Genomic DNA, 10,433 nt, shown 5'->3' on the forward strand with positions numbered 1-10,433 from the left:
ATAGCCGGTAGCCTAGAAATTGAAAGCAGGTTGCTATGGGAAGTGGGAACGATGATTGCGGCTGTATTTTAGAAGCTTTAGGCCACTCAATAATGATGATTAGGTCGATGGTTGTGTCGTAATAGCTGGAAATTATTGCCAAATGTGCTTTGAAAGTGAGCCGTTTTTTTGCTAAACAATATATACTTTGGGTTCCTTCAATGAAAAACTAGTTTAGTTTTGAAATGTACGTATTTATTTGGGCCTAATACATATATACTATATATAAGAACTTTCTAAAAACTTGGAGGCCCTTATTTTTTGGTGGCCCTAGGCCTGTGCCTAGGTTGGCAAACCTATGGAGCCGGCCTTGCTAACCGGTTATCTTTGTAACCGGCTTTTTTTTGCCTGAAAAAAAAACGGTTAGGTTAAAGAAAACAATGTGTGCAACTCTAGCAGCATCAACCTAGTCCAGCAATTGATTCAGCTAGCCACCACTTGCAACCTAACAAAAAGTCGATCTTTGTCTAACCGACTGATCAAAACCAGCTGACTAAAACTGAATCAGGTACACCAGTCCGGTCATCGGTCTACATTTGTGCAAATCCGAATCAGGTAACCTGGTGAACCATGGTGTGGAGACATGTTTATATGCACTTATAACTGTGTTGTTAAATTCTCACCTCTTGGTACACACATCTAAAACCATGAACACAGAATATTGTTAACTCATTTCCGTAAGCAATAGATCTGTGGATATCATAGTTTTGTCACACTTCTGTGGTATCTCTGTGTGTGTGTGTTTAGCACTTAGGTATACCGCCTTCACACTTCTGTAACTGATACATATTACTCCACTGGTCTAGAGCTTAGAAGAAGTTATGGCTTTTGCATCGTCAAACGTAATCATCACCTTCCCAATTACTTTTCGGTCTGTGATATCTGCAAATGCAAGGTGAACCTGCAAACAGCCATTACAATGTGAGTGTGACATAACACTAGGCGTCAATTGTAACAGTTTTTGTGAACCTATTGAAGTGACCGCATGTGGGTATCAGGCACATTATTCGCTACCTAACCTAAGAAATAAACAATTCATACCTCTTGGGGTTTGTATGTACGAGAAATGTGAATGTTGATTAAGCCTTTTGCAAACCAAGATAGCAAATCTTTCGAGGAGTCTTCAAGTACACCTCGTCTATTTGCATCATATCTCCCCCAATAGATTCCATGAACCGTCCAATTCTGCAAAAATAATAGAAGTGTAAAGACGGTGTCCCATTTTACTTGATATTATAATTTAGTACCGGAAATTCAAAACAAGAAATAACAATGACTAAAATGATTAATCATCATACAACAAATTTCATTTGTGTAAAGTATATAATGTCATTAGAGGCCTAACTTCAAAATAACATTTTTAATATCTTTACCTTAACAAGAGCAATATTAACAGGAATAACTGGGACCTCCCCACTCGTGAACCCGATAACCAAAATCTGTGCTCCCCAACTCAACACCTTCAAGCTTTCTTTTGCAAGCTTGCCTCCAACCGGATCATATAAAACATCAACCCCTTTGAGCTTTCTTGTTTTCAAAAACGCCTTCACACTTTCAATAACACCTTCTTTGCTGATATCAACAATATGATCCACACCCTCCGACTTTAAAAATTCCACTTTCTCAGCTCCTCTACGATTACAAACACAGAGTCAATGCAAAATGATAGAATTGACAAAGGGTCGAGTATTAGGTCCGTTGATTTTACCCGTACCCGATTAACCCAACCTGGAAAACCCGTTACCCGAATACCTGAAAACTGAATGTTATTAGGGTCTGGTATCAGTGAGACCTTTAAACATCAAAAAACCAAATAACCCACACTGATTAACCCGAACTCATCGCTTCAACTTTTTGCTTGTTATCAAGAATTCGTGAATACACATTGACTTTTCAAATAGTACAAGTCTTGAATTCTATTAATTTTCCGTACAACATGAGGGTTGGAATGTTCTGGACCAAAAATGTAGTATGCAAACCAAAAATTTCAAAACTAAACATATACGTCCAATCCCGAATTAGCCAAAGAACCCAAACAGACGAACCCGATAACCGATCAACCCGAACCAAACAAGCCCGGTTGCGATACGGACCGGTTATCAGATACAATATCAATATTATACACAAAAAACCCGACCCAAACTAATGGAAACCCAAATAATAATCCCAGTCCCATACCTGATTATAAAACCATGTCCATCAAGTAGACCCGTTTATAGCCATTAAGTAATTCACATACACAAAACACACACACACACACACACACCTAGCTACAGCAATGACAGTGGCACCACAAATCTTCCCAATTTGAATAGCTGCAACACCCACACCTCCAGCTGCACCAAGAACTAGCAACACCTGCGGTTTTATATGATTCAATACCTTACCATTTCATCAAAATCTTCAAAACAAACTTGAAAAAAAAAAAAAAAAAAAAAAACACTAACAAATACCTGACCAGATTTTAATTTGGCTCTACTAATCAATGCGAAATGAGACGTTCCATAGGCAACCGGAATTGCAGCAGCAGCCACCAGATCACACCCATCAGGAACTCCATACCTTCAATATGTTCCAAAACATAAAAATTAGAACAAATTTTAACAACCCAGTTAAAGTTAAAATACAGAAAACTCACAATTCAGTCTCTTCTGCCACAATATATTGTGCGAAAGAGCCTACATAAGCAAAGGAACAAACACGATCCCCGATTTCGAACTTGGTGACGTTGGGGCCAACGGATTCAACGACGCCGGAGTAATCGGACCCAGGGATGAAAGGGGGAGCGTATTTTTCTTGATATTTGCCTTGTGTTTGGAGGCCAGTTGCAAACATTAAACAGGTGGACTTGATTCGAACTCTGACTGAAGTTGAGGAGTTGAGTATGGGGATAGGGTGAGATTTAGAGAAAGTGAAAGGGGCGTGTTCAGAAGAATCTGGTGGGAGTGTTGGATCACCTAGCTTCCTGCATACCAAAGCCTCCATTTTCGTTACGCTCAAAAACAGAGTGAGTGCTCCTAATCTAATGTTATCTGCAGTTTATCTAAAGTTATTGTTAAAAGTGTGGTCGTTACGGTCAAAAAGAGAGTGCTCGTAATGTTATCTACATATTATATAAGAGTTAATTGCTCGGATGGTCCCTGTGGTTTCAAGTTTTTTCACGTTTAGTCCCTACCTTTTGAAAATAGCAGGTATGCTCCCTATGGTTTGCCATTTTGTTACTCGGATAGTCCCTGAGTAGATGTCAGTTAGTTTGAAAATAGCAGGTATGCTCCCTATGGTTTGTCATTTTGTTACTCGGATAGTCCCCAGAGTAAATGTTGGGGGACTATCCGAGTAACAAAATGACAAACCATAGGGAGCATACATGCTATTTTCAAAAGGTGGGGACTAAACGTGAAAAAACGTAAAACCACAGGGACCATCCGAGCAATTAACTCTATTATATAATAATTTTTAAAATAACTAAACCAAATTTGGGATAAAAAATTTACGAGGTATAAATACATGAATTGGATATATAAATATATGATACGTTAAATGGAGGTATAAAAACTAGAAGTATATAAATTGTTCGGTTCGTTAATTTCGGTAACCGAGGGTAAAAAAACGACAATCAATATTTGGTTAATCGGTTTTCGGTTAATATCGGTTCGGTTTGGTTTCATTTGTTTTTGGTTAGGTTTCGGTTGATGGTTTGGTTATTGCTCACCCTTACAACTGATTAAATGGTGAACCTAATGAGTAATGTGTAACAGGTGTGGACTATGTATAGAACTAGGGTTGTCAATACTTGTCGGTCTATATCATCCTTGTCCGTGTGGAAAATTATCATCAGCGTTTACATTTAAGTGCTACATGTGTTGTTTAGCTAACTTATGCATAATGAGAGGCATTTGCAACTTGATTAGATTAAATTTATTATTATTGTCTAGAATGGCTTGAAGATCACAGTGATTCAATTTTGATTTGTTAAAGTAGGTGTGGATGAGAACTAAATGCTAACATGATTTAGAAGTTGGTAATACAACATAATTGGTTAGTTTTTTATTTATCTACATTTATGCCTTTTTATTGTTGTCAAATCAACACAAGGAGCACAATTAAATAGCCAAGCTAATGAAGATTACCATCATGTTTCATGTACATACGCTCCATCTTCAATAGAAAATCTTTGTTACCTCCAAAAAAACTAATAGGTGACTCATTATCAAAAACATCTCGTATTATACGCCTCTACTTAGTGAATGCTTACATAAGAGCTTAAAATAATCCCGATGCGTAAACAGGAAACCAGGTGACAAATTACGTTGGTTTCCTAACTTTGTCTTATTAAGAAACTTGTAAACATATAATCGTTTCTACATCTTACAAGAAACTTATGATGAAGATGTGCATCATAGATTTCCCAAGTTGCACGTTTTAAGCACATAAGTACAAACCATTTTGAGGCGCTCGTATATTCTCCTATACCACCTATTTTAGCTTTTATTGGCCATCTTCTTTAGAAGATTATAAAATGAGTGATCATGTACAAAACCGGTGTACATTTTCAAACTCCATTGTATTAAGCAAAGATGGGGTATTCAACATCACATTTGCCACATTCAACATCTGAAACCACCAACTCTAACAATATATCGGATTATATCATTGCATAGTACCACTAGATTGAGAACAAGAATGAATAACGTGAAAATCAGTGAGGCCTCGGGTGTCTTTACGATGAATAACTTCCAAAGGATAACTAGTGCCTCGCCCGTCAGCATAATGTTCCAAGTGAAAATGAGCAAAAAGTCTGGCAATAGATATCTATAAAATTTATTGCCGCGTCATGGGTGCCTCATTTGTGGCTAAACTATTCCAATCAACAATGACCAATATGTCTGGCAAGTAACTTTTCTTCAAGATATTCACGGATCACTGATGGCTAAACTGTTTCAAAATTGAACTAGTCGACACTGAAAAGACTGACAGCTAAATTGTTTCAATCTTTAAAACCTCGCCTTTATTCCTCGATAATCACTGAAGAGCCATGTGAAACATGATAATATAGCTCTTAAAGCGTTTGTCGAGTATCCATGTGTAATCATCACCAAACATTGAACAAGAAAATGCTATATTTTTCAGATTTTGACTTATACATTATCCATGGTGCGTTAGTGAAACTTAGCCTCTTTTAACAGTGGACTCTTTACACACATTAGACACTTGTGAGCTAGATTTCTCTCAAAAGTGTTAAATGTGAGTCGGTTAGAGAAAAAGAAAGGCAATTATCATAGAATATAAAAAGGGTGTTAATATTCACACATCTTTCCTCTCTATCTTTCTATATATACATAGATATATAGAGAGAGATAGAGTGAAAAGGGTGGGTGCATAAATTTTTTTGAGTGTGGAAATAAATACACCTTTAAAAACATAGTATGGCGTTTGAATGATTTGCTAAAAGGGTGTGGCTAAATGCACCCCCATTTTTTACTTTTTATACCTCTCTTTCTAAAAATATTAGTTTAAAACTTTTTAAATTACACCCCTTTAAAAGTTCTAATTTTTATAATAGATATGAAAGCTTTTTAAATCATCTAAACATCTTTCATACCAACATCTTGTATTTTTTATAACAACAAAATGGAACTTATCATTAAAAAAACAAAAAATTAAAGCCAAACCGAGATCTACAACTACACACAAAATCAAAGCACCATCAAACCTCTAAATTTAACCTGGTAATAGTTAAAGAAAACTTCTGTGATTCAGATTATCAACCCATTCTCCATCTTCAAGTTTTTAGCTTTTCTTTAAGCCTCACATAAGGGTTAACTGAATAAGCATTAGATAGAGAATCTATTGCCTTCCAAACATTCAAAACTATTTGACTAAAACCGTCGTCCTCCCAACCAACAAAACAAATGCTAGCATCATACAACATACAGGGAACAAAAAAAAAATATTTCCCCATATTTAAGTATAGTTATTAACGATCAGATGAATAGGAAAAATTATATTTGAAATCAGGTCATAGTGCTATTTACAATTTTATGTTTTCTTTAAGTTATTTACGATTTTACTTAACTACGTGAAGTGATTTAAATTAAATAAACATTCTGCAACTCACAGCGCTAGCCTTTACATTTCTTGAGGGTAACAATTAATTAATGATAAATTCAAAAATTTAAAATCTATACTATATAATAAAAGAAACCACTTTTGGTACACTTGTCATTATTCTAGATCATCCTTATTTGTAGATAATTATTATTTAATTTAAATTATTAAATATTTGTATTTTAATAAAAATAGTTAGTTTTATTTGGATTAACTTAAAATAGGCATACATACATAAAATATAATCAAAGGTGAGTTCATTGAAAATTTTCAAATCAGGTATATCAAAGGTGAGTTCTTTGAAATTTTCAAATCAGATATACATACATAAAAAAACTAATACGATAGTGATAATTAGTTAATTTGCCCATGGGCAAAGAAAACAAACTAAACATCAATGTTTTGAGTTTTTTTTTATTTACTTTTTTAACATATCTGTTTATAAAAAAAATATGATAGTGATAATTAGTTGATTCGGCCGTGGGAGAAAAAACAAACCTACACCAATGTTTCGATTTTTCTTTCTTTTTTTTTTTTTACTTTTTTAACATATATGTTTTAGTTAAGAAAGGTTTCGTCTGATGGTTGGTTGTAAAGAAAGCCAAGTTCAGATTAGAAGTATGTCTAAGATTATTGGGGTATGGTGCGGCGGGGGTTTGGGGCATGGGTTGACACGTGGAGTTCGAGCCCCTCCGCTGGTGAGTGACGTGTCCGTGGGGTATGGCGGGGCGTGGCTAGCCCGGCGTGGCTTGGCCAGGTGTATTAAAACAAAAAAAAAAAATCTAAAATTTAAACATGGCCCGCTATGCCCTAGCCAACAAGCCAATAAGAGCCGGCCACATTGGATCGCTAGCATGCCCCACGCCCGGTATTAAACTCCCGCCCAAGGGGCCACACCCAAATCCAAGCCCACCCGGGGTGATGACATGGGTGTTTCTCTCCAACCCCCGCCCCAACTCCTGCCCCATACCCCATAGTCTAAATAAATCAATGGGTGGTATATAGATCAAATGTATTAAGAAACCAAAATAAAAATAAGAGTAAATTATGATTTTGGCCTCTATGGTTATATCACCTTTACCATTTTAGCTCAAAACGTAATCTTTTAACATTTGAGCCCGCAACCTCTTTTTTTCTAACCCTCTTGGCCCCTAACGTCTTTTTTCTAACCATTTGGGCCCCTAAAAGTATATGGATGGGGTTAGTGTTAGGGGCCAAAAGAGCTAGAAAAAAAGACGTTGAAGGCTCAGATGTTAAAAGATTCCTTTTGGGCAGAAAGGGTAAAAGTGATATAACAAAAGAGGCTAAAATCGGAATTTACTCTAAAAATAAAAAATCTTTATTATTATACATATAAATAAAAATATGTACACGTGGCTGGTGTTCAGTCCATGTACATTATGTTTTCAGCCTAAATTATGACACGTGGCTCTCTATTAGCAATAGGATTTTAAACACGCGCCTACAAAAACTGGCCCACTTTTTATGTCTTTACCGGTGACTTCCACCTTCTCTTTCACACACTTTACTTTTCAAAAATCAACTCAGATTATGATTTGACACTATTTACAGCCGGTGTTTGTAACATCCCAAAAACCGAATGTTTATAATTGCCATGTGTTCTTATATGACTTAGCACGAAATGAATAACTAGGTTATTTACCGTAGTTAAGTGTGTGTGTGGTTAGAAGTACTAAATGATTAAAGTTATACCCGTTTATGCTTTAGTGGCTAATACAAGGTGTAACACCCCAAAACTCGAACTATTTAGTTGCTAGAATGTTACTACATCTATAAGAAGGAAATGTAATAACTAGGTTATTAAACCTAGTTAAATGCTTTGTTTAAAACAAATAAGGATATGAAGTTGGGATAAGTATGAACAAGGGACAAACATGAGGGGTTGAAAATGGGCAAGGAGAAAGGTAAAATTATAAAACAAAAAATTAAAATCACAAAAGCCCATTCTGGGCGTAGGTGTGTGTGCGAGCAGAGGAGAAGAAAAAGAGGGGGAGCCCTCTCAAACCCTAAATCACAGAATCAGAGTGGAATTCAAGATTTAATCTTGTGCATGGACCCAAATACACGATCATCTAGCCCTAACAAACACATGGTAAGTTGTAATTTTGGATTTGATGATGTTTGTATGAATTGGGTTATGATCAAACTATGAAATTGTATGAAATTGTGCATGTAGACATGCTCGAGAAAATGGAAGAAGAAGAAGAATTTGATAACAATGAAGAAGAAGAATTTGATAACAATGAAGAAGAAGAATTTGATAACAATAAAACGGTTGATTATATGTATGGGAATCAAGAAAATTTGAAGTTCAAAATACTTGAAAAAAAGCAAAAAGATGAAGAAAAGAACTTTTTTTTATTTGAAAAACCTATTCTGACATTTTTTTTCGATTATAACCGATGGAATCGTCCATTACGATACATAAGAAAGATAAATAAAAAATTGAAAGGCTCTGTAAGAAAAGAAGCCTCACAATATTTTTTTTATACATGCCAAAGTGATGGAAAACAAAGAATATCTTTTACATATCCTCCGAGTTTGTCAACTTTTGGAGAAATGATAGCAAGAAGGATATCGTTATCTACATTAGAAAAAATCTCCCCTGATGAACTATACACCGAGTGGGTTTTTACCAATAAAGAGAAAAAGAACAACTTAAATAATGAATTTATAAATAGAATTGAAGCCTTAGAGACAGTATTTCTTTCTCTAAATATACTTGAAGCAAAGACTAGATTGTCTAATGCTGAGACTAAAAACAAAAACAATTGCTTAGTTAAAATGTATGATCCCTTTTTGAATGGGATGTATCGCGGAAGAATGAAGAAATTGTTTTCTTCTTCAATCATAAATGAAACTTCGATAGAAAATTGCACAGAAACAGCTGAACTAAATAAAATTCATGATATCCTTCTTCCCTATCCTAATTCTCCAGAAAATGAACAGAAAATCGAAAGATCAGAAAAAAAAAACGAAAAATTGATTCAAATAATGGGTTAAAGTTTTCATTGAACGAAATTCTAACTAACCCTAAACGTGAAAAAAAATATATTGGAATAAACGAAATAGGTAAAAAAACCCCCTCGATGGTCATACAAATTAATCAACGAGTTGGAACAATATTTTAAAAAACGACGAAAAGAACAAGGCATAATGCAAGGACTGGATCACCAGCTTCGAACAAGAAAATTTAAACATATAGCTTTTTTAACGCGTTCCGAACGAAGTTTTAAGAAGTCTCATTTCAAGAATTATAATCTTTATAGAAAATTTAATAGAGATTCGGGTTTTATAAGTTATTTGGAAGAACCGGATTTTCGTCGAGCCGTAATCAAAGATTCTATGCGTGTTCAAAGGCGTAAAATGGTTATTTGGGGACCGTCTCAAGGAAATCCCCATTCCCCCCTTTTTTTTGGAAAAAATGGAAGATTTTCCTTTTCCTATATCCGACCTAATGAAACTTTTTTTTAATATTAGAGATTGGTTAGGTAAAAAGTCAGAATTCGAAATTTTAGATCAACAATTCCAAATAAAAAAAAATAACCAGGAGGACGTAATAGAATTCTGGGAGAACATTCCATATGCACAAAAATCAAGAAGTGTTTTGTTACTAGCTCAATCAATTTTTAGAAGATATATTAAATTACCCTTATTGATAATAGCTAAGAATATTGGTCGTATTTTATTACGACAATCTCCGGAATGGTACGAGGATTTTCAAGATTGGAATAGAGAAATTTATCTAAAGTGCAACTATAACGGTCTTCAATTCTCCAAAACGGAATTTCCTAAAAATTGGTTAATCGAAGGTTTTCAGATAAAAATCCTATATCCTTTTCATTTGAAACCTTGGCACGGATCTAAGCTACGACTCTCTGATAGAGATCGAAAGCAACAAGATGATTTTGATTCTTGTTTTTTAACAGTTTTGGGAATGGAAACGGAATATCCTTTTGGTCCTCCGCGAAAAACACCTTCCTTTTTTGAACCCATTTTTAAAGATATAGACTATAAAGTCGAAATCAGAAAATTCAATTTTAGAATTCGAAGAGCTTTAAAAAAAATAAAAAAAAAGAAGCAAAAGTCTTTTTCTTTGTAAAACAAATACTAAAAGAACTTTTAAAAGGAAAGAAAATTCCATTATTTATAACGAGAGAAATATATGAATCAAATGAAACTGAAAGAGAAAAGGATTCTATAATCAGCAATAAGATAATTCATGAATCACTTAGTCAAAATCGACCTAAAGGTTTGACAAATTA

General features: G+C 34.7%; 1 protein-coding gene across 2 annotated transcripts; it reads right to left on the reverse strand.

Annotated features, from left to right (window-relative positions):
- Positions 1-529: 529 nt before the first annotated feature.
- Positions 530-3,093, reverse strand: LOC110872764 (quinone oxidoreductase-like protein 2). Of its 2 annotated transcripts, XM_022121636.2 has the most exons (6): positions 2,678-3,087; positions 2,493-2,601; positions 2,306-2,397; positions 1,413-1,671; positions 1,081-1,224; positions 530-940 (listed from the first exon to the last, which is right to left on the reverse strand). In XM_022121636.2, the coding sequence occupies exons 1-6, from the start codon at positions 3,022-3,024 to the stop codon at positions 842-844; spliced, it is 1,050 nt and encodes a 349-aa protein (XP_021977328.1). In that variant the 5' UTR covers positions 3,025-3,087; the 3' UTR covers positions 530-841. The 2 variants fall into 2 exon arrangements, with proteins under 2 accessions (XP_021977328.1, XP_021977329.1); XM_022121637.2 differs by lacking the exon at positions 1,081-1,224 and having other exon boundaries at positions 2,678-3,093.
- Between the last annotated feature and the right edge of the window lie 7,340 nt (positions 3,094-10,433).

The sequence above is a fragment of the Helianthus annuus genome, chromosome 8 (genome assembly GCF_002127325.2).
Source record: "Helianthus annuus cultivar XRQ/B chromosome 8, HanXRQr2.0-SUNRISE, whole genome shotgun sequence".
Classification (NCBI taxonomy): Eukaryota; Viridiplantae; Streptophyta; class Magnoliopsida; order Asterales; family Asteraceae; genus Helianthus; species Helianthus annuus.